Source organism: Trachurus trachurus, assembly GCF_905171665.1.
Source record: "Trachurus trachurus genome assembly, chromosome: 15".
NCBI lineage: Eukaryota > Metazoa > Chordata > Actinopteri > Carangiformes > Carangidae > Trachurus > Trachurus trachurus.
The window spans coordinates 1,323,539-1,348,145 of record NC_139906.1 but is presented as its reverse complement, the minus strand read 5'-3'; the positions used below and the strand labels follow the sequence as shown (position 1 = coordinate 1,348,145).

At 42.6% G+C, this 24,607-nt stretch overlaps 1 protein-coding gene across 1 annotated transcript in view; it reads left to right on the top strand.

Annotated features, from left to right (window-relative positions):
- Positions 1-24,607, top strand: part of arfgef3 (ARFGEF family member 3) — a gene marked incomplete at its 5' end in the record, with an annotated part of 57,633 nt that continues 33,026 nt past the window's right edge. The window contains 19 exons of the mRNA XM_083988644.1: positions 1-85; positions 4,141-4,192; positions 7,193-7,274; positions 7,591-7,731; positions 8,337-8,405; positions 10,276-10,392; positions 11,144-11,189; positions 11,309-11,393; positions 11,590-11,694; positions 14,155-14,279; positions 15,066-15,304; positions 16,046-16,158; positions 16,468-16,600; positions 17,324-17,520; positions 18,598-18,987; positions 20,604-20,956; positions 22,318-22,484; positions 23,305-23,470; positions 23,571-23,681. Coding sequence (XP_083844770.1) covers positions 1-85; positions 4,141-4,192; positions 7,193-7,274; positions 7,591-7,731; positions 8,337-8,405; positions 10,276-10,392; positions 11,144-11,189; positions 11,309-11,393; positions 11,590-11,694; positions 14,155-14,279; positions 15,066-15,304; positions 16,046-16,158; positions 16,468-16,600; positions 17,324-17,520; positions 18,598-18,987; positions 20,604-20,956; positions 22,318-22,484; positions 23,305-23,470; positions 23,571-23,681 — 2,776 coding nt within the window. The remainder of the gene's footprint in view (positions 86-4,140; positions 4,193-7,192; positions 7,275-7,590; positions 7,732-8,336; positions 8,406-10,275; positions 10,393-11,143; positions 11,190-11,308; positions 11,394-11,589; positions 11,695-14,154; positions 14,280-15,065; positions 15,305-16,045; positions 16,159-16,467; positions 16,601-17,323; positions 17,521-18,597; positions 18,988-20,603; positions 20,957-22,317; positions 22,485-23,304; positions 23,471-23,570; positions 23,682-24,607) is intronic.

The window sequence follows — 24,607 nt, the reverse complement described above, 5'->3', positions numbered from 1 at the left end:
ATGGAGGAAATCCTGAGGAAGCTGCAGAAAGACGCGTCCGGACACAAACACAAAGGAATCCGGGATGGCTGCGTCTACGCCTGCGGTGAGTGGCTCTAGCTGCCCCCCTCCCTCCCTGAATCTGCCCGGGAGGGGGGCATTAGGCATTAGGCATTACTGTGTGTGTGTGTTCACCTGCTCCACTACTAATCCATCCCATCGCTACACACACAGACAGACAGGCCTCAGGCTCAGCGAAGAGACACCGCGAGATGTGGAGGAAAAAAAAGAAAATGAGAAAAAAAATCTGGGTTTGTCTCAGTTGGACGACTACACTATTGATTTTTAGGTGATCGATAACCGAAGGGAGGGAGGAGGAGGAGGAGGAGGAGGAGGAAGGAGGTGGGGGGCGCGTGTGTCCATATGGCGGCGCATGGCAGGCAGCGTCATCCAGATCAAACTGCACCTGCTTCATTTTCCGACCAGATGGACACGAGAAATTAAACCATCAATAATCACCAATAGGTTACGTCATCTATAGGCTACGTCATCGTCATCATCAATAGCTACAACATGTGGACCAATCAGAGCAGTCAGAGCTGCAGACCTCACCCTGCAAACACAAACAGCACTGGTTGTTATCAACTGGTGGTGCTGAAAAGTCCTGGGCACTTGAATGCATCATTTCTTCTGTTTTTCTCAGTTTATAATTTTATAAACTTGTGTTAAACAGATTAAAATCACATTTAAGACTTTTTATAATTATAGTAGAAACTTTAGACATTTATATTCATATATTAAAGATAATGTTGCAGCATATGTCACCAATATTATCACCACATTGCCCTATATAACCAGCCATTTCTACATTTATTGAATGTATTATTATGATTTTCCATATTGTAGAAGACGTTGTGATCACAGACGTTAAGTTAAATATTTAGTTAATGTTTATATATTGTAAGTTTTTCTCTTAAATGTCCACATTAATGTTGATGAAGCTGCTCACAGACTTCTGAATACACTGTTAGGCTATATTTATTCAATTCAATTCAATTCAATTCAGCTTTATTTATAAAGCACATTTCATGCACAAGGCAGACTCAATGTGCTTCACAACAGTTATAGGCTACATAGTTACAGTAAAAAACAGTTATATAAAAATCAATTAGAAATCAACTGAAGAGTGCAAGTGCAAGTAAACAATCATATATGTCACCTTAACCACATAAACACTTAGACTCACACATCACACAATTTATAATATTATTATCAACACACACTGACAGGCTCTGATATGGATTTATATTCATGTCTATAGGCCTATATCTGGACTTGTTCCACTTTCTAACAGTTTCCATGTAGAAAACTTTAACACAGGTTGTTTTTATTTTATATCTGCATAAGGAAATTAAATATCAGCACAATGTGGAAACATGAGTGTAAACAACATTCAGGGATTTGTTAAATTTCCTCTCAGGGATGAATAAAGTAAACATTAAAATAGAGAAGGTGAGAGGACGACAGGATGTTGAGCAGCAGTGAAACCAAACATCAGAGTTTGTGCTGACTCACTCATCCTCTCTCTCAAACTAAAGAGATTCTCAGCGCAGAAAAGACGATTTCACAGTTTCCACTGACGTCAGCGCTGAAATCGATGGTGATGATGGTGATGATGATGAGGAGGAGGATGAGGAGGAGGATGAAGGGCCGGTCTGACCTTTAGCTGCTGGGAGAACAGGCTCAGGTTGTGCTGATGAAGGGGGAATCATCACACACACACACACACACACACACAAACCCTAACTGTGTGTCCGACACTAAACCGACTACAGACCTTGAACTCGTGCACGTGGATGTGGAGCGTCAGCCAATGAGATTCATTGGCTGATGCAAACTAGTTGAAAGTTCAGTTCACAGATTTACAATGAACTAGTTCACTTCAGAGTTCATAATTGAAAATTTTGAACAAAGGTCACGGTTCCAAAAATGAACTGGTTCATAGTTCTTTTTCTTTCTTTTTAAAAATACATTGCTGCAAGCTATTCATTTTCAAAATGATTATTATTTGATCAGTTTAACACTGAAACTAATGCTGCATTCATAACAACTCGGAGGTCGAGATTCCCAACTCGGAAATTCCCGACTTCCGACATCATTGCGTTTACGCTGCAGGAACTCGGGAGAGAAAAAAAACCTGGATACCCGAAGGAAGTTTGTCGTATTGTGGCTCATCGCTGAATAGGAAAAATCACTGCAGTAGTAAATGATGTTTATTTTAGAGGAGAGGAGACGCTGCAGATGAGTGCACATCTAATGTTACAGCCTTGATAACAGTTAAACCTTATTTCATCACATACGAGGAACACAATTTCACACCATACAACAATCACAGCTTAATATAAACGTATTTCATATCGGCTACTGCAATAATACACAAAAAAAATGCATTCAAACCTCAACAAATAACTTAAAATGTCTAAATTCTAACCATTTAAGACGAGGGCATGACGCCATGTTTTGATGTTGTCGTGACGTCAAGTCGGAAACTCGGAGCTCTGATATGATGATACCCGAGTTTCCGACCTGTAATTTCCAAGTTCGACGCCGTTCAATTCATTTTTTACAACTCGGAGCTCGTTTTTTTCCGACTTCCGAGTTGTCTTGAACGCAGCATATGTGTCAGATTTTATCTTCGTATCCCATTCTGAATCCTGATCCAACCAGGGTTTAGACATTAGCATCAACATCAGCTTACTGACATTTCCCCAGTGTTGCTTTAACGCTTTGTTCTTCTGTTTTGATGACGCATGCAGCGGTGCGACACTCAAGACTCAAGACAACGTTATTAATCCCTCAAAGGGCAATTCCATTTGGCGGCTCGCACACCACATCCTCATATCACAAACGCATAACGTAAGGAAAGATTCATGCAAAACCACTGATGCACGTTGCCTTCAGGGACAGTTTTTCATCAACAGTTTCTGTATTTCCCTCTAAAACAACTCTGTGTGGTAACGTTGTGTTATTATCTCATAGTGTGGTGAATGTGCAGCTCACAACTTGTCCACCAGAGCGTTGTGGAGTTGTTGGATTGTGTATTTGATGAGTTTGATGATGAGGGAAACCAAGAAATCCCATAATGAGCCTCCGTAGCGTAGCTCTGAGCAGCTCACGGCTCTGCTCCGCCGTTCTAAAAATAGCTTGCACCGACAATTAAAGGTAACGAACCTACTGCTATGACTATAGAGATTATGGGAATCGGCCAATTTGACTAAATGTCGAACTATCCCTTTAAAATAGTCAGTGTTGTGTAGCTCGTTAGTTTATTCAATTCAGTTCAATAGGAGTTGGTTTTCCTGCTTGTTACCAACTCGTAACTGGAACGAGGTCGACTCAGACGTCTGGAGGGAATTGAACGTAGCATTACCTTGAAGGGTCACACACACACACACACACACACACACACACACACACACACACACACACACACACACACACACACACTCTGTTCAGACCAACAGATTTATATTCTGTGTTTCCAGTCGTCAGCTCGTCTCATATTTCATCTCTGCGCTCGGCGACGCAGCAGTTTGTCGCTTCTCAGCTGTAAATATGAATCCAAGGTGAAACCTCTGAAGGTTCATCATTCATCGTTTCACCGTCAGGATCAAGTTTCATGTTTTCATGTTTTCATTTCTGTTAAAGGTTTTTCAGCTGCGTTTGCTCTGCAGTTTCACTTATATATATAAAATAAGTTCATTGTGTGCTTTTATTTTGAAGGGCTGATGAATTAGAAGATCTTAAAACCATCTCAGTGTAGTTTTCCATTTCCTCTCTCTCTCAGCTTCTCTCTGGAGCTCTAGTAACAGCAGATCGGTGTCAGCCAATCAGAAGAGAGGAGGAGATTCTGAGCCTCTCTTCTGATTGGTTGACTGTTTTCTAAAGTGATACAGTAAAAATAGAGCAGATTTCATAATAAAACACTCAGAGAAACCAAATCCTGCAAAGTTGTTGTTGTTGTTGGATGGATGGTGGGTCCAGGTGGTGAGGGGGCGGGGCTTAGTTGTGACATCACAAAGTGACAGGAAGTCCTCCTGAGCATGCAGCTTTAATATTAACGTCATTGTGTTTGTGTTTGTGTTTGTGTTTGTTTAACAGAAGCTCTGGTGCTGCAGAACGGACCGGCCAAAGTTTCTCCTTCTCAACTCCGGTGAGTTAAAAACAACAACACTGCAAAAACTCAAATATCTTACCAAGAATATTTGTCTTATTTCTAGTCAAAACTAATCTCATTCTACTTAAAATAAGACTCATCACATTAAAAAGCAGCTTGTTTTTAGACACTTTTTACTTCTTTCAAACAGATTTTCACTTGAAATAAGTAGAAAAATCTGACAGTGGAGCAAGTTTTTCTTTCTTACAGTATTACAAGGACAAAAACTTACTTTCACTGGCAGATTTTTCTACTTATTTCAAGTGAAAATGTGTTTGAAACAAGTGAAAAGTGTCTAAAAACAAGTTAATTTTTAGGTGATGAGTCTTATTTTAAGTTAAAAGAGATTAGTTTAGACTAGAAATGAGACATTTTGACAAGAAATAAGACAAATATCCTTGGAAAGATTTTGATCACACTCATAATTGAACCAGCACTGACACGTTGAGAATAGATGTGTGTTAGAGGATCAGTCAGAGAAACTGTTAACGAGCTCAGCTGCTGCTCAGCGTTTTGCATTTACTCCACAGATAACGGTGTGTGTGTGTGTGTGTGTGTGAGTGTGTGAGAGAGATTAGAATGAATTTGAATGATTCCTGGGTTCATGATGCAAATGTTCAGTGAAACTCAGTAGACTACCGACTCTCAGAGCTGCAACACGTCCACAGTGAAATAAGACAGATGAGTTTAGACCACAGACACAGTGACATCATCAGTTATCGATAATCAATGAATCAATAACATTCCTGTGACCGACACTGAGTCTGTCGACGAGCTGCTGAGAAAACACACAGAGAGAAATATTAACAGTCGAAGCAGCAGTCACAACTCAGGAAGAAGAAATGAAGAGGGAGAAAGAAAGGAAGGAGCTGAGAAAGAAAGAAACTAAGGAAGGAAAGGAAGAAAGAAAGAGAGAGAGAAAAGAAGGAGGGAGGAAGGGAGAGGAAGGAAGGAAGAAGAGAAAGAAAGAAAGAAAGAAAGAAAGAAAGAAAGAAAGAAAGAAAAGGGAAGGAGAGGAAGAAAGAAAGAAAGAAAGAAAGAAGGGAAGGAAGGAGAGAAAGAAAGAAGGATAAAGAAAGAAAGGAAGGAGGGGGAAGGAGAGGAAGAAAGAAAGAAAGAAAGAAAGAAAGAAAGAAAGAAAGAAAGAAAGAAAGGAAGGAAGGAAGGAAGGAAGGAGAGGAAGGAAAGAAAGGACAGAAAGAAAGAAAGAAAGATAAAGAAAGAAAGGAAGAAAAGGGAAGGAGAGGAAGGAAGAAAGAAAGAAAGAAAGAAAGAAAGAAAGAAAGAAAGGTGAAGGAGAGGAAGGAAGTAAGGAAGAAAGAAAGAAGGAGAGAAAAAAAGAACGAAAGAAAGAAAGGGGAAGACAGAAAGAAGGGAAGGAGGGAGAGATAGAAAGAAGAAGAGAAAGAAAATGGAAGGAGAGGAAGGAAGGAGAGAAAGAAAAAGGAAGGAGAGGAAGAAAGAAAGAAAGAAAGAAAGAAAGAAAGAAAGAAAGAAAGAAAGAAAGAAAGAAAAAGGAAGGAGAGGAAGAAAGAAAGAAAGAAGGGAAGGAAGGAGAGAAAGAAGAAGGATGGAGAGGAAGGAAGAAAAAAGGAGGGAAGGAAGGAGAGAAAGAAAAAGGATGGAAAGGAAAGAAAGAAAGAAAGTTCGTGGTGAAGTGACGGAGCAGTTCATCGCTCATTAAAGATTCATCCAGTAACTTCTGTTGTTTTATGAGACGTGATTGGATGAAATATTGATGATGAAATATTGATGATGATGTCACACAGCAGCTGAATCGAGGGCTCTGATTGGACGACAGCCAGGATGATTGACGCACGACAAGCGATTGGTTGTCCTGGTTTTATTTCCTCTGAGGCCGGTGGTGCGTTCACTGACACGCTGCGGTTTCAAACGCTGGGATGGCGTAACCATGACGACGCCTCAGTCTCCGTTTGACACGTAGTGAAGTGGTGACATGATGAAGACGAGCGAGCGAGGCTCAGCTGACTGCAAGTAATAGGAGAGAGAGAGAGAAGAAACAAGACAGTAGATTTCACTGTAGCGGAAACTTTGCCCTGAGGAACAGAGACTCTTTCTTCACCTCCTCATCATCTTCCTTCTCATCCTCTTCTTCCTCCTTGTCCTTTTTTCTTCCTCCTCTTCTTCTTTTCTTCCTCGTCCAATTCTTCCTCCTCTTCTTCTTCCTTCCTCATATCTATCTGGTCCTCGATCATCACCAAAGACGGTTTATAAACCCAGCTCCCCCATGACGAGTCAGCGTCCTGTATGCCTTTTTAGGAGACTAGCAGCAGCCTTGAGTGTATTGACTCCAAAGGGACAATTGAACGTGAACACAGATTATGGTCTGTCCTTTCTCCCCACAGTCACTGAAGTAAATGTTGGACTCATTTTTCACAAGCCACATCTCTTCTGAACAGTTTGACACCAAAATGGACAACTTTCAGACGGACACATCAGGAGAAAATCCACTTTGTTCCAGACCTGTCTCTGTCTCTACGACGACACACTCTCGCCAGATTTGGCTCAGATCTCCATGGCAACGTCAAACAAACTGCCGCGAACTCCCGTGAAAATGATTTAAATTATTTTCATCATGCTAAATATGACTGTTAGTAGTGTAAATATTTAATGTTATCATAAGAAAATATAAATATCTCACTTTCATCTACCTACAGATTGTATAAATCCACACACACGTTCACAGACGAGGTGGTGACGGTTGGCCACGCCCATTTAGAGAGACAGGAAGTGAAACTGCCGGTTGGCCACGCCCATTTAGAGAGACAGGAAGTGTATACAGTTTTTATCAAGAAATGGCCGCTCATGGGGTATCTTGGTAAATAGAGTATCTATGTCATCACACAACCCCCATGGATGGATGGATGGATGATAGATGGATGGATGATAGATGGATGGATGATAGATGGATGTATAGATGTACGATGGATGAAAAGATGAAAATGAACCTTGTTGTTGTTGTTGTTGTTGTGTCAGGGAGCGCTGCCTGCTGCCGCTGCAGATGGCTCTGGAGTCCAGAAACACCAAACTGGGACAGACGGCGCTCACTGGGATGCAGGTAACCACGACAACGACAACAGTAATGAAAGAAAGAAAGAAAGAAAGAAAGAAAGAAAGAAAGAAAGAAAGAAAGAAAGAAAGAAAGAGGAGAGGAAGGAAGAGAGAAAGAAAGGACAGAGTATAGTAGGAAAGGAAATAAAGAAGATAGAAAGGAAGGAAGGAGAGGAAGGACGAAACAAAAAAGACAGAAAGAAAGAAAGAAAGAAAGAAAGAAAGAAAGAAAGAAAGAAAGAAAGAAAGAAAAAGAGAGGAGAGGAAAGAAGAAAGAAAGAAAGAAAGAAAAGAAACATCTCTCCTCTCTCTCTGTCCACCAGAAGCTGCTGTGTGAGGAGCGGTTTGTGGGCGGGGCCAGCCTGGAGATGGAGCTGCTGGAGAAGCAGCTGCTCAGCCAGATGTTAGAGGCCGTCAGGGTCACTCCGGCCCTGCACGAAGACTTACAGGTGGAGGTGATGAAGGTGAGAGGAGGAGGAGGAGGAGGAGGAGGAGGAGGAGGAGGAGGACGAGGACGAGGACGAGTCCGTCTCCTCCTGTTGGTGTCCATAGATATCTATACTGACTAGATGCTGCGTTCCTAGGCAGCTCTATTGAGTGGAATACGTCAACACGGCGGCCATCTTGGTCAGGGGGAAGCCGTGTCTACTTCCTGCATTAGTCAACAGAGGCAGACGTCTATCAACCATTACAATCGCCATAACTCACTGAATATTCAAACGATTTTCAAGCCGTTTGGTTTATTATAAATGTCAGACATATATTTATGATACAACAACAAATACAAATTTGAAAAAAATTTATAATTTTTTTTTTTATGTATTAAACATACACTTAGATACTCAGACACACACCCACAGGCATAAATACGCTGAAATTTGTTCTACAAGGGTCCGACCGGGTCTGACTGCTGGTCAGATGTATATTATGTCTATGGTCAGAACCCCGGACCAAGATGGTGGCGCTATTGACGTACGCTGAGAAGCAGAACGCGGCATCTAGTCAGTATATACGTATATCTATGGTTGGTGTCCAGCTCACAGTCTGTCCTCCTGTCTCCCGTCTGCAGGTGCTGCTCTGCATCACGTACTCTCCAAACTTTGACATCAACGGAGACTCAATCCTGAGGATCGCTGAGGTAACAACACCTGACATGTTTCTGTTCAAACTCCTTCAGAATAAAAGTAGATGTTTGTGTTAAAGCTCCTTCAGAATAAAGGTAGATGTTTGTGTTAAAGCTCCATACAGTATAAAGGTAGATGTCCATGTGTAGTGTGATTATAAAGCAGCTCTAGGTTCTATATTGGACAAAGGATGGAAAGGGAAGGAAAAGACAGAAGAAGGAAGAGGGGAAGGGAGGAATAAAGGAGAAATAAAGAAAGAAGGAGCAGAAAGAAGAAGGGAGAGAGGGAGGAAGACAGGAAGTAGGGAGAAAAGGAAGAAATTAGGAAAGAAGGAAGGAACAGAGGGAAGGAGGAAAGAGGAAGAAAGGAAGGAAGAAGTAATACAGACTTCTGTAGCTTTATGATGTCACAACTAAGCCCCGCCCCCTCACCACCTGGACCCACCATCCATCCAACGACAACTTTGCAGGATTTGGTTTTTCTGAGTGTTTTATTCTGAAATCTGCTCTGTTTTCATCGGATCACTTTAGAAAACAGTCAGCCAGTCAGAAGAGAGGCTCAGAGCTTCCTCCTGCCCCTTTCTTCTGATTGGCTGACACCGACCTGTTGTTACAAGAGCTCTAGAGAGAAGCTGGGAGAGAGAGGAGATGGAAAACTACACTGAGATTTTCTCATGGATCAGCCCTTCAAAATAAGACGAAAAAGAATAAGAAACATGTGGATCTTTAATAGCTAAGCTGTAATGTTCAGTTGTGACATCACAAAGTTCAGGAAGTGTTGATCCTCCTCCTTCGGCCTGTGGAGCTTTAATCTGTGAGTTGAACCAGTTGAAGCTCGACGTCCATTAACAGCTCATAAAAACCTGGTCAACATGTTGTGTTAATGGCTCGGTGCCGCAGGGGCCATCTGGTGTGTGTGTGTGTGTGTGTGTGTGTGTGTGTGTGTGTGTGTGTGTGTGTGTGTGTGTGTGTGTGTGTGTTATAAATCATCAGTCACATCCTGTACAAACAGAGCGTTAATGCAGCTCTGAGGTTTATTGAGTTTCAGCTGTTTAACGTTGTCGTGTCTCTGAGCTGTGATGTCATCAGTTTGAGGGGGCGGGGCTTCAACACACCTACAGGCAGTTTAGATCTGGATCATTTAAACCAAATTAAATCCTGTTTTACATTGAAACACTCTTGAACTAAACTAGTTTAAACAATTTTGATTTTGTTTTTTACTTAAAACTAAGATTAAGTTTAATTCTGTGGCACCAAAACTTCAACTTTAAACCTTGAAACTGAACAGGTTTAAATTAAAGGTTTATGACTTTGTAAAAGCAGCTGTAAACTGTTAATGCCTCCTCTTCCTCTGATCTCATGCAAAAAATGTATATATTTATTTACATATTTAGTTATGTAATCAAGATTGTTTTTATTGTCACTGTATCACAGGAATATACAAGGAAATTTACGAGTTCTTCTCGTGTAAGGTTATAAAAGAAAAGCACACAAATAAAACATTCAAGTACTGCAGCAGTTGTTCACATACGCACATGCAGACATTATGCACATGTTAATAAATAGTTTGTGTGTGTGTGTGTGTGTGTGTGTGTGTGTGTGTGTGTGTGTGTGTGTGTGTGTGTGTGTGTGTGTGTGTGTGTGTGTGTGTGTGTGTTATCGTCTAATCTGTCTGGAGGATGTCCGACTCCATGACAACACGTCCTCCCGTCCCGCCCTCTCCTCAGTCTTGTCACCGTGGTAACGAGCGACACCATGGAAACCTCAGATGAACCTTCCTGATAGTTCATCTTCAGTCTCCAGACCCACACACTGACACACAGGTGTTAATGTGTGTTATTGTGTGTTAATGTGTGTTAATGTGTGTTATTGTGTGTGTGTGCAGGTGTGTATCCAGACGTACGTGAGCAGCTGTCACCTGCGCAGCATCAACACGGCCGTCAGGGCGACGCTCAGCCAGATTCTGGGAGACCTGACGCTGCAGCTCAGACACAGACAGGAGGTCTAGGAAACACATTCATTTTTATTCATTTTACTTTTAACCAAAGTTTTACAAAAGTTTTTCAATTTATAATCATTCTTATATTATTTGTGTTTTAGCTAAAGGGATAGTTCAACATTTTGTCAAATTGGCCCATTGCCATAACCCCTATAGTCATAGCAGTAGGTTCGTTACCTTTAATTGTCGGTGCAAGCTATTTTTAGAACGGTGGAGCAGAGCCGCGAGCTGCTCAGAGCTACGCTACGGAGGCTCATTATGGGATTTCTTGGTTTCCCTCATCATCAAACTCATCAAATACACAATCCAACAACTCCACAACGCTCTGGTGGACAAGTTGTGACCTGCACATTCACCACGCTATGAGATAATAACACAACGTTACCACACAGAGTTGTTTTAGAGGGAAATTCATGCAAAACCGCTGATGCACGTTGCCTTCAGGGACAGTTTTTCATCAACAGTCTCTTTATTTCCCTCTAAAACAACTCTGTGTGGTAACGTTGTGTTATTATCTCATAGCGTGGTGAATGTGCAGCTCACAACTTGTCCGAACTTACCGAAAGGTAACGAACCTACTGCTATGACTATAGGGATTATGGCAATGGGCCAATTTGACAAAATGTTGAACTATCCCTTTAATATGATATATTTCCTGATGAATTCAATATGTTTTGGTTCTGACTCATTGGTTGATGTATATTGTCGACATATTATGATATTATCCACGCTGACAGTGAACGCACCTCCACAGGGTCCAGATGGAGAAGAGGTGACCGCCCTGCCGCAGCAGAGGAAAGGTACGTCATCTTCATCATCTTCATCATCATCATCTTCATTGCACATACTGTAAGTGAACAATCACAGATCGATGTGTGTGTGTGTGTGTGTGTGTGTGTGTGTGTGTGTGTGTGCGCAGACGTGTCCCCCACCAGTCAGGCTCTGTGTGAGGACGTGGTGACGGTTCTGACGGTTTTCTGTGAGAAGCTCGAGTCGGTCGACAGGTAACACCTGTAACAGCTGCCTGTCAATCATCATCATCACCTGTCTGTCTCCATGGATACCACACATATATACACACACACACACACACACACACACACACACACACACACACACACACACACACACACACACACACACACACACAGACACACACACACACACTCATTCTCACTATGACGACGTCCTTCTCCCCAGTGAGAACCAGCTGCTGCAGCTGCTCTACCTGGAGTGTCTCCTGTCCATGCTCAGCAGCTGTCCTCCCACAATGCACCTGTCCAGAGGCTTCACCGACCTCGTGTGGTGAGACCCACTTCCTGCTTCAACAACCCCGCCAAAATAAAACATCAGATGTGTTATTTATATCACTGAATCATGGGATTAATGCTGCGTTCATTACAACTCGAAGGTCGGGATTCCCAACTCGGAAATTTCCGACTTCCGACATCATCATCAAGTATTGTTTGACTTTTTTTTACCACTTTTCCTTTTACCAGTTTCTTCTCAATTTTTCTTTTTTTTTTACTTTTTATTATTCTTTTCATGAAATTTGACCCCTTTTTGTATTATTGTTTGATCCTTTTTTTAGAGAGCGAAATTTTGCCACATTTTTCTATAATTTTTTGAGAAATTTTACCACATTTTTTCACTTTTTTTTTTGAGAAATCTTACCACTTTTTCTAGAATTCTTTTAGACTTTTACTATTTTTTTCTCAATTAAAAAAAAAAACTTTTTACAATTTTTCTTTTGGAGAAACTGTACCACTTTTTTCCAGAAATGTCTCTATAATCTTTCAAAAATGTACACCTAATTTAAGACGCCGCAGATGAGTGCACATATAATGTTACAGCCTTGATAACAGTTAAACATTATTTCTGTCACATACGAGGAACACAATTTCACACAATACAACAATCACAGCTTACAGTTTTTCTCTGTTGGTTTGGCTCAATTCTTGAAACAGAAATTACATTCTCAAAATAACATGGACAAATCTCCAAACCACCTTGCAAATGTTCACAACAGAATGGCATTTCTCATTGATTTCATCAAATTGCAAATGTCTTAGTACATGTCTCAAGTGTCTTAGTGCATCTTTGCAAATGGTTATGTACAAGTACCCTAGAGTTAGCACAATGAGCATACATTTAGCACATTTTCCAAATGAATAGATCTTGCTGATCTAAGCTGATTAGTTGATTCTCAGTCTAATGGTTGCTCTCTCCAAAACATGTCAGCATGATTTCACTGTGTAAATCATCATATGCACAATAGTCTGTTCAACTGTCAAAATTAGTCAACATACTGTAGGCTAATACCATGAAAACCATATGAATTTCTTGCAGCATTTCATAAATTCATGACAGTAATTGACAGTCAGGTGAAATTAGAACTTGACTAACGAATGAGGAGTTCCTACATCTCAGATGACCAATCAATCAGCTGTTTAGCTACCTGACTGGTGCTGTCTATGTGAATGCTGCCAAACGTGTATATATAGAGCTTGGCTAGGGCCTGTACCTTTTGGGCTCTAGGGTGATGTTGATGAAAATATGTGGCCAATCAGAGTGCAGCGTATGGATGGTCAGGAGGATGAAGATGGTGGCCAGGAGACAGAGGGTGATGACAGTGATGACCAGTGAAAATGTCTCTACTCGTGAAACTTTGTTTACTGCACTATAGGCTTGGTATATTTTTTCTGTTTTTTTTTTTGTGTTCATATTTCATACATGTACAGAGAGTAGGCCTATACATTTTGTTTTTACAGTACATAATCTTGAGTTACTTTATGTAGGCTATATGTGAATAAAAATGGTTACAATTTCCTTGGCAATATGAGTGCAGTGTGTGTGATGTCAAACTTTGGAGGCTGCTCTTACTGTAAAGTCCTTTTCTTCGGTTTTATACGTCTCTGCCATAGTGACAAAACATCTAAGCATTTTGACTTGCAGTGCTCACAGAATGCCACAGGGATGATGCATTTTGGGGGCACTGACTACTTACATGAGAAAGAAGTTTGGTTTTGACACATAAGTAAACTGTTTTGGGAGAGATATGAGGTTATGCAGCTCATCCATGGTGTTATGCTGAACCATCCAGTTTATTTTTGGTAAAAGCACTAAGTGAATGCAAATGAGCCAAAAGCAATTGAGAAAGATCTTTGCCATTTTGATGGTACTGACACTTTACATGGTAAAGGAATCTAGTTTTGAAGCATGTGTGAACAGTTTTGGGAGAGATATGCGCTTTTGCTAGTGAGCTGTAATGTTGTGCAGAACTGTAAGACTGTTTGGCCAAATGGTCTTATAGTTTTAAGAATGTAATTTCTGTTTCAAGAAATGAGCCAAACCAACAGAGAAAAACTGTAATATAAACGTATTTCATAGAGGCTACTGCAATAATACACAAAAATATGCATTAAAACCTCAACAAACAACTTAAAATGTCTAAATTCTAACCGTTTAAGACGAGGGCATGACGCCATGTTTTGATGTTGTCGTGACGTCGGAAGTCGGAGCTCTGAAATGATACCCAAGTTTCCGACCTGTAATTTCCGAGTTCGACGCCGTTCAATTCATTTTTTACAACTCGTAGCTTGTTTTTTTCCGACTTCCGAGTTGTCTTGAACGCAGCATAAGAAAGTGAGATGATCTGTGTGAGATGTTTTTGAAACTCCAGGTTCCAGGTTTTGATAATTGATCATTTATGTTATTTATAAATACGTGACCTCACCTGTGCTCCGTGTGGCCCCGCCCCCTCAGGAAGCAGCTGTGCCCGTCGCTCGTGGCGATCATGGGAAATCCCGTCAACGACAAAACCATCGCCTCGCACCACGGCTACACGGGGGCTCCAGACCGGGACCGGCTCTCAGACAGACTCAGTCTAGGTACAGGGAGGGAGGGGGTCATAATCAATGATCAGAAATCAATAATTCAATAGTAAATGTTGTTATTGTTAGAATAATTGTAGTTATTGAAACTTTAACCTCTGTGGTTCAGGTTGGTTGATTGGATGATTGGTTGGATGGTTGGTTGGTTGGTTGGTTGGTTGGTTGGTTGGTTGGTTGGTTGGTTGGTTGGTTGGTTGGTTAGTTGGTTGGTTGGTTAGTTGGATGATTGGTTGGTTGGTTGGTTGGTTGGATGGATGGTTGGTTGGTTGGTTGGATGGATGGTTGGTTGGTTGGTTGTTTGGTTGGTTGGATGGATGGTTGGTTGGTTGGTTGTTTGGTTGGTTGGTTGGATGGATGGTTGGTTGGTTGGTTGGTTGGTTGGATGGGTGGTTGGTTGGTTGGTTGGTTGGTTGGATGGATGGATGGTTGGTTGGTTGGTTGGTTGTTTGGTTGGTTGGTTGGATGGATGGTTGGTTGGTTGGTTGGTTGGTTGGTTGGATGGATGGTTGGTTGGTTGTTTGGTTGGTTGGTTGGATGGATGGTTGGTTGGTTGGTTGGTTGGATGGATGGTTGGTTGGTTGGTTGTTTGGTTGGTTGGTTGGATGGATGGTTGGTTGGTTGGTTGGTTGGATGGATGGTTGGTTGGTTGTTTGGTTGGTTGGTTGGATGGATGGTTGGTTGGTTTGTTGGATGGATGGATGGTTGGTTGGTTGGTTGTTTGGTTGGTTGGTTGTTTGGTTGATTTCTCTCTGACTGAGGTTGCTCTCCTCTCTTTTCCATCAGGGCTCCACCAGGAAGTGGAGGGTGGAGTGTCCGATCAGGGGCGGGGCTCGGGCTGCTCGTCCAGCGCCCCCGCCAGGATCGCCCCGGTGGTGCGGACCGTGTGCTACATCGCGGCGGAGCTGGTGCGTCTGGTGAGCTGCGTGGAGTCGATGAAGCCGGTGCTGCAGTCGCTGTACCACCGCATCCTGCTGTACCCGCCGCCGCAGCACCGCACCGAGGCCATACGCATCATGAAGGAGGTGGGTGTGTAGTCTATGTGATACTCAGAAATACTCAGTATACCCACTGAAAATGCATAAATACTTCAGTATACCCAGTACAACAAAACTATCTAACTAAAGTAAATGTCAATGGTTCTCAAAGTGGGAGGGTTGACAGGGTTCAAGGGGGTTACCAACTTCTTCTTGAAATTTTACCACTTTTTCTTAGAATTTTTTAACTTTTTTTTTCAGAAATGTTTTTTTTTTTTTTTAATTTTTACCACTTTTCCTAGAATTCTTATGAGAAAATTTTACCAGTTTCTTCTCAATTTTTCTTTTTTACTTTTTCTTTTTTTTTTCAAGAAATATTACCCCTTTTTGTATTATTGTTTGCCCCTTTTTTTAGAGAGAGAAATTTTGCCACATTTTTCTTTAATTCTTTGAGAAATTTTATCACTTTTTTTGAGAGATTTTACCACATTTTTTCTAATTTTTTCTATTTTTCTTTCTAGAATTCTTTTGAGAATTTTACAATTTTTTTCTCAATTAAAAAATAAACTTTTTACTATTTTTCTTTTGGAGAATTTGTACCACTTTTTCCCAGAAATTTCTCTATAATCTTTCAAAAATGTAGGCCTAATTTAAACGTACATTGATTGTTTGTGTATTTCTGGTGTTTTTGTCCAATGGGGGTCCGTGGTCTAATTTGTGTCAATTTTGTACAGCATACACACCTGATGTGATGGGACTATGTTCGTGTGTGTGTGTGTGTGTGTTTAGATCCTGGGCAGCCCCCAGAGGCTCTACGACCTGGCCGGTCCGTGTGTGGCCGAACCTGAGATCAGGAAGCGCTCGTTCTCCAAGAGGAAGTCTCACCTGGACCTGCTGAAGCTGTTCGTAGCTCCGCCCCCTTTTCTCTCTCACACAACACACACACACACACAACTCTTCCTCTTCTTCCTCTTCCTTTTCCTCCTCCTCATCCTCTTCTTCCTCTTCTTCCTCCTTCTCCTCCCTTTGGCTCTTACAGTAACCTGAATGGTCCAGTTTTCTCATTTTCTCTTGCAGAACATCCACGCACGCACACACACACACACACACACACACACACACACACACACACACACACACACACACACACACACACACATACGCCCCTCTTCTTTGACCATATTTGGATTATCTGTGTGTGTGTGTTGCAGCGTGATGGACGGGATGACGGAGGCGTGTATGAAGGGCGGGATCGAGGCCTGTTACTCGTCGGTGTCGTGCGCCTGCGCTCTGCTCGGCGCTCTGGACGAGCTGTCACACGGCCGCGGCATCCAGCCGGAGCAGGTGTGTGTGTGTGTGTGTGTGTGTTTGGGACAGGAAGTCACAGAGGTTTTCAGAATAAAAGCGTTAAAGGGATAGTATCATTTTTTTAAAGTGGGGTTGTATGATCTACAAATAGCCCCTAAGTACTTTAATTGCAGTTGAAGACTCTCTGCACTCCTCCCGTTAGCAACGCCAGCCCATAATAGCCCTGCCCAGAGATTTACAACATACATTGTTGTGAACAGACCCAAAGAAACGGCCTATTTTCACAGCCTAAAAGAGGTTTTACCTGGAAAAAAAATACACAGTTCCATTCTTCGCTATAATATATTTTTTTCCAGCCCCTCAAAGTGCAGGAAAAACACAGTTTTTTATTTGCTGATCAGCGGGCGCTAACCCTGGGCGGAGGGATACATGAGGTGGTTAGGTCCAAATAAAAACTGTGTTTTTCCTGCACTTTGAGGGGCTGGAAAAAAATATATTATAGCGAAGAATGGAACTGTGTATTTTTTTTTCAGGTAAAACCTCTTTTAGGCCGTGAAAATAGGCCGTTTCTTTGGGTCCATTCACAACAATGTATGTTGTAAATCTCTGGGCAGGGCTATTATGGGCTGGCGTTGCTAACGGGAGGAGTGCAGAGAGTCTTCTACTGCAATTAAAGTACTTAGGGGCTATTTGGAGATCATACAACCCCACTTTAAAAAAAATGATACTATCCCTTTAACGTGGCGTGTTGCTCCTCAGGCTCGGCTGCTGCTCCGTCGCCTTGACGACCTGAAGGACGGGACCGAGTCGACGCGCGAGTCCATGGAGATCAACGAGGCCGACTTCAGGTGGCAGAGACACGTCCTGTCCTCGGAGCAGCCGCAGTGGGACCAAGCCGCCGCCGCCGCTGCCGCCGCCGCCACCGCCACCGAGCGCAGCCCCGACATCAGCATCAGGTCCATGATCTCAAGTCCTGAAATGGAGATGATAATTCATGCTTTCATTTAATCTCGCATTGATTGATTGATTGATTGATTGATTGATTGATTGATATCTTTATTCGATCATGTAAACGACAATGTAAAAAAAAAATAACATACTAAAAGTAACATCTCATAAGCAACGCAGTTTACATGAGCGAAAAGGAGTAGGAAGAAGTATAAACTTATCTAATCCTACCCCTATCATTTTAACGTTCTAATTAAACATTTTACACATTACACATTTTAATCCAAATAGTAAGTAAGCAAACACCTTGTGTGAATTATTCAATGTACCTCTGGAGAATCATTTCATTATGTCTCTTTTTAAACATGATTACACTAGAAATGTTTTTGATTTCAGTACTCATATTATTCCACAGTTTTACTCCACAAATGGTGATACAGAAACTTTTCTTTGTTGTGCGAGCTCTGCCAACCTTTAGATTTGATTATAGCATTATTAGCATTGACTACTGTAATGCTCTTTTTATGTGTTTTAACAAAAAGGCTGTAAATCGCCTTCAAACCGTGCAGAACGCAGCTGCAAGGCTCATAACTGGATCTAAGAAAAGGGATCATATCACCCCAGTTTTATATTCCTTACACTGGTTACCAGTTAATTTTAGGATTCATTTTAAGATTTTAGTACTTGTTTTTAGAGCCCTCCATGAACAAGCTCCCTCGTACATCACTGAGCTGCTGAGACCCTACGCCCCCTCACGTTCACTAAGGTCATCAGACCAGAAACTCTTGATGGTCCCCCGCACCCGTTTTAAAACACGAGGTGACTGCTCTTTCCAGGCCTGTGCCATACCTGGATTAATCAGTTGGTCCAATAATGTAAGACAGGAAATAAAGGAGCTGGCTTATTTCAGGAAGTAGTGGAGCTGTGCATAAAGCCCATTGTGCTGTTATATGTTGTGATCTCTGTACTGTATTTAATGCATTTTATCCTTGTTGTAAAGCACTTTGTGATTTTATCTATGAAAAGTGCTATATAAATTTAATTTACTTACTTACTTACTTACTTACTTACTTACTTACTATCAGCATCACCACGGAGACGGGCCAGACCACACTGGACCTGGAGGCGGGGGGGCTCGGACCGGGCCACGCCACTCCTGAGGAGGACGGCCACCTCCCGTCGCCGGCGTGCTGCCGCGGCGACGGCCAGGAGGAGAGGGAGGGGGCGGAGCCAAGGGGAGGAGGAGGAGGAGGAGGAGGAGCGGGGGAGGGGGAGGGGAGAGGAGAGAAGGAAGGAGGAGGAGGAGGAAGAGGAGGAGTAAGAGGAGGAGGAGCAGCGGTGGTTCCTCCTGACGTGGTCCAGAGGAGCCACGCCCTCGTCTACCCCGACATCACCAACTTCCTGTCGGTGGAGTCCCGGGCGCGGTCGCACCACGCGGGGACGGGGGGGTCGCGCTACAGCGAGAGCAACTTCAGGTGTGTGTGAGTCACTGTGTGTGTCACTGTGTGTGTGTGTGTGACCGTTGATCGTTGATTTTAATGTTTATGTTCCTTTGAGAATCCAACCACGATGCGTTCAGGTTGGTTGGTTGGTTGATTGGATGATTGGTTAGTTGGTTGTTTGGTTGAATGATTGGTTGGTTGGCTGGTTGGTTGGTTGGTTGGTTGGATGATTGATTGGATGATTGGTTGGTTGGTTGGTTGGTTGGTTGGTTGGTTGGTTGGTTGGTTGGTTGGTTGGTTGGTTGATTGGATGGTTGGATGATTGGATGGTTAGTTGGTTAATTGGTTGATTGAATGGTTGGTTGGTTGGTTGATTGGATGGTTGATTGGATGATTGGTTGATTGGATGATTGGATGGTTGGTTGGTTGAATGATTGGTTGGTTGGATGATTGGTTGGTTGATTGGCTGGTTGGTTGGTTGGCTGGTTGGTTGGTTGAATGATTGGTTGGTTGGTTGGCTGGTTGGTTGGTTGAATGATTGGTTGGTTGGTTGAATGATTGGTTGGTTGGTTGGTTGATTGGAAGATTGGATGGTTGGTTGGTTGGTTGATTGGGTGGTTGATTGGATGGTTGATTGGATGGTTGGTTGGATGATTGGTTGATTGGTTGATTGAATGGTTGATTGGATGGTTGGTTGGTTGGTTGGTTGGTTGGTTGGCTGGTTGGTTGGATGATTGGTTGGTTGATTGGATGATCGGTTGGTTGGTTGGTTGGTTGGTTGGTTGGTTGGTTGGTTGGTTGGTTGGTTGGTTGGTTGGTTGATTGGATGGCTGGTTGGTGATTGGATGGTTGGTTGGTTGGTTGGTTGATTGGATGGTTGGTTGATTGGTTGATTGGATGGCTGATTGGTGATTGGATGATTGGTTGATTGGGTAGTTGATTGGTTGATTGGATGGTTGGTTGGTTTGTTGGTTGGATGATTGGTTGGTTGGTTGGTTGGATGATTGGTTGGTTGATTCGATGGTTGGTTGGTTGGTTGGTTGGTTGGATGATTGGTTGGTTGGTTGATTGGGTAGTTGGATGGTTGATTGGATAATTGGATGGTTGGTTGGTTGGTTGGTTGGTTGGTTGGTTGGTTGATTGGATGATTGGTTGGTTGGCTGGTTGGTTGGTTGGTTGGGTAGTTGATTGATTGGGTTGAAAATCAACTAGTGCAGTGGTTCTCAAAGTGGGGTCTGCAGACCCCCAGGGGTCCTTCAGAGGGTTCAAGGGGGTCCCAAACTGTTTCTAGAATTCTTACCACTTTTTCTAAAATTTTAACAACTTTTCTCTCGAAATTTTGTCACTTTTTTCTAGAATTTTTTTAACTTTCTTTTTGAGAAATGTTACCACTTTTTTTCCAGAAATTTTACTAAAGTCTTTCCAGAAATTCACACCATTGGCCCTAATTTTAACGTACATTTACTAAGAAAGTAACGTTATTCAGTCTCAGAACAAATATTTGTGTATTTTGGTTGTTTGTTTCAAAGTTTTGTCCAATGGGGGTCTCAGGTCTAATTTGTGTCCTTGATGTAAAAGGTTTCAGAACCACTGTGTTAGTGTCAACTCCTTGACCTTTGACCTTTGACCTTCTGCTTCTCCCTGTCCAGTATGGAGGAGCAGGACCTGTCGCGCACAGAGTTCGATTCCTGCGACCAGTACTCCATGGCGGCGGAGAAGGACTCGGGCCGCTCCGACGTGTCCGACATTGGCTCCGACAACGTCTCGCTGGCGGACGAGGAGCAGCAGACGCCGCGTGACTGCCCCGGCCACCGCTGCCTCCGCAACGCCGCCATGTCGCTGAAGCTGCTGCGCCACCAGGAGGCCGACCAGCAGAGCGCGCGCCTCTTCGTCCAGGCGCTGGCGGCGCTGCTGCCGCGGCTGCTCGCGCTCCACGGCACCGCCGAGGTCGACCTGGCGCTGCAGAACTTCTCCTCCAACTTCTGCTCCGGACTGCAGGCCGGTCAGTGTGTGTGTGTCTATGAGTTAAGGAAGCACAGACGTTTAGACCGAAGTCTTTTTCAATGTGAGTGTGTGTCACATTGAAAAAGACTTCGGTCTAAACGTCTGTGCTTGCCTGTCCTACAATAAAGAGCATCAAAAGGATTTTGAGAGTCGTGCTGGCTTTTCCCCTCTCTGTCTATGAGTTAAACAAACAGGATGTTTGCTGAGGGCGGAGTGATCCTCTGAAAGTGAAACCGTCACTGTTTGAACAGAACAACTGAGTAAACACACAGCAGCCAACGCACATTACCGATGGTCCCTGAACACCTCACATGTAGAACATTGATATATAGGATAACACTTCCAGCTAATCCAGTTTACAGGTGTCTCCTGAATGCATCACATGCAGATTTTCAGCAGACAACACGCATAACAGTATTTGTAGATGTTCAAATATACAGATGTCTCCTGAATGCATCACATGCAGACAGTTAGCAGACAACACATATTGCAGATGGTCCCTGAACACCTCACATGTATTGATATAACTTCCAGCTAATCCAGTTTAACAGGTGTCTCTAGCAGACAACACACATTGCAGATGGTACTTGAACGCCTCATTTGTAGAGTTATTGATATTGAATATAACTTCCGGCTAATCCAGTTTCCAGACGTCTCCTGAACGCCTCGTATCCAGATCACACAGAGTTTTCTGATGAACTTTGTAGTTGCTATGGTGATGTGTTTTGAGCTGAGGCTCATGGGTAATGTAGTGTTTAGCTTTAAAAGTGACGGCGCCCACGTGTTCTCAGCAGCAGCTACGTTAAAGTTAACGACTCATTGAACCTGCACTGCAAAAAAACTCAAAATCTTTCCTAGAATATTTGTCTTATTTCTTGTCATAATGTCTCATTTCTAGTCAAAACTAGTCTCTTTCCACTTTAAATAAGACTCATCACCTAAAAATTTACTTGTTTTTAGATCATTTTCACTTGTTTCAAACTAATTTTCACTTGAAATAAGTAGAAAAATCTGCCAGTGAAAGTAAGTTTTTTTGTGCTTGTAATAAGAAAGAAAAACTTGCTCCACTATCAGATTTTTCTACTTATTTCAAGTGAAAATCTGCTTGAAAGAAGTAAAAAGTGTCTAAAAACAAACTGCTTTTAATGTGATGAGTCTTATTTTAAGTAGAATGAGATTTGTTTTGACTAGAAATAAGACAAATATTCTTGGTAAGATTTTGAGTTTTTGCAGTGTGAGGTGAGTCCTCAGGCGACGGGTGTGGCCAGGCTCCGCCCCCTCCCTCTCTGAGTCCAGATGTGACTCCGCCCCCTCTCCCCCCCCCCCCCCCCCCCCCCCACCCCCTCTCTGTGTGTCCAGGTGGTATCCGCTCCCCGGGCTTCGCGGCCGGCGCCACGCTGAGCTGTCAGTCTCTGATGAACGGCGACGGTCTCTACCTGGTGTCCTACTACGCTCTGCTGCTCAACCTCAAGCTCTGCTGCTGCGACTACTACCGCCGCCGCACGCTGGCGCCCAACCTCAGCCTGGTGAGAGCCACCCTTTAAATAGAGGGTCAGATGGAGACAAGTAAATTAGAGGAGGGGGCTAATCTGACAGGTTTTTTTGTTTTATGAATAATCTCTCCAGGTTAGTAGGATATGTGTCGGCCCAAACAATATTACAATAACTAAAAATCTCGATTTTCTTCTCTAAAAAATCGATTTCCGGTTACGATTACGATTTTTTTGTTAAAGTGCTGTTTGTGTCTTTTTAAATGGACCTAATGGACCGTGAGAGCTGTAACTGTGTGGTGGAAAAGGGCCGTTGGTCTTTTTGGCAACAAAATCCTCACTGGTCTTAGCAAAATGCCGACATGCTTGTTTCCAGTGTGTGGAGAGCAGTGGGAGAGTGTGATGGGAGGAAGGAGGCGGCAGTCATTACCATAATTCAGCGCAGCCCAGATTCATGAACGGGGGCTTACCGTAATTAGCCTAATTAGAGTAAAAAATCGATTTTTACAATTCCAAATAATCGTGATTACGATTTTAAATCGATTAATCGAACAGCCCTATAACTGAGATGTGGATAAATTAAAGTATAACACAGTATGTTGAGGGCATTCTGAGATATGAAACCACTCATTTTTCTTATGATACCAATAGACTTCATTATTTTGTTATTGACAGCTTAATATGCTCCATGACGACCGCTCATCGATTAAAACCCTCAGAAACCGGAGTTATGTCAGTTTTAGCACTGGATTTATAATAGTTTTTTTTTTCACTGTAAATATAATGAAATTAGTTTTTTTAATTATAACGTATTGTGTGTGTGTGTGTGTGTGTGTGTGTGTGTGTTGCGTTGCAGAAGCACTTTGTGCAGCTGGTCCAGAGCAGCGGGGTCCTGGTGGTTCTGTCTCAGGCCTGGATCGAGGAGCTGTACCACCAGGTGCTGGAGAGAAACCTGCTGGCCGAGGCCGGGTACTGGGGCTCGCCGGAGGAGCACGGACTACCGCTCATCACCATGCTGACCGGTACACACACACACACACACACACACACACACACACACACCTGGATGAAGACACTGTTGCTGTGGAAACAACCTGACCCCCCCCCCCCTCTCTCTCTCAGATATCGACGGTCTGGGCAGCAGTGCGATCGGCGGTCAGCTGATCCGCCGGGCGTCCAGCCAATCACCGCTGAGCTGCAGCAGCAAGGCCGGAGGAGACACGGTGATGGCCGGTCAGTGAGCTGCAGCTTCTCTCTGTTGTCATGACTACGTGTGTTTACATTTCACCTACAGTCAGTAGCCCTATGGCACCATTTCTATCAAATGTTATACATGAAAATACAGGAGTTTTTCAGACCTCTACATCCTCTACATCCATCAATGTATACAGTCAGATAGATGCAATGATCAGATAATCCACCAGGGGGCAGTTAGTTATTTATGCACCAGCAGCCTTCACTAGGGACATCCAATATGGCCGCTGTCTTCAGTTGGGACATCCAATATGGCCGCTGTCAGTCAGTGACCCAAATGTGTTTTCTCATGAATATTTTTGCCAATTTTGAAAAAGTTAAGGTAAGAAAAACTTTTAAAATGTTACTGAAACTTCAATAGGAATAGTTACTGCATTGATGCAAAGTAAAACTACTTAATATTTCATAACTTATTTTATAGTAGAACCGTGTTGAAAATGTGAATAGATACAGCAGGTATGTAAGGTCATTTTCTATGCAAATCTGTTATGCAAAAAAATTATTTTGGGGGGGGAATTATATATATATTTTTTACATTTTTTTGTCAGAAGGTCCAATAAAGGGTCCAATTTCAAAATTTTAGAATTTTCTGACAATTATTTCATGGTTCAGGCTTTACAGTGTTAAAAATGCACAAAACCTAAACATCGCAATAAAAACTGGTAATGGAAACACCAACAGTACATTTCCAAAAACCTCTCCAATATCTCTAAATCACGTTTACATCCTCATGAGGCGGTTTTTAGGACGTATCGATATAAAAGTGCCTGCAAATAGCAACTGTACTTTTTTCAAAATTTCAGAAATATCTTTTTTTTTTGGAAACGCAGTTCGTGTGATGTTCATGACTGAGACACTAAAGTTTACTTCTGTACTCGGACCAATACCAAAGTTGCATTCTTCTT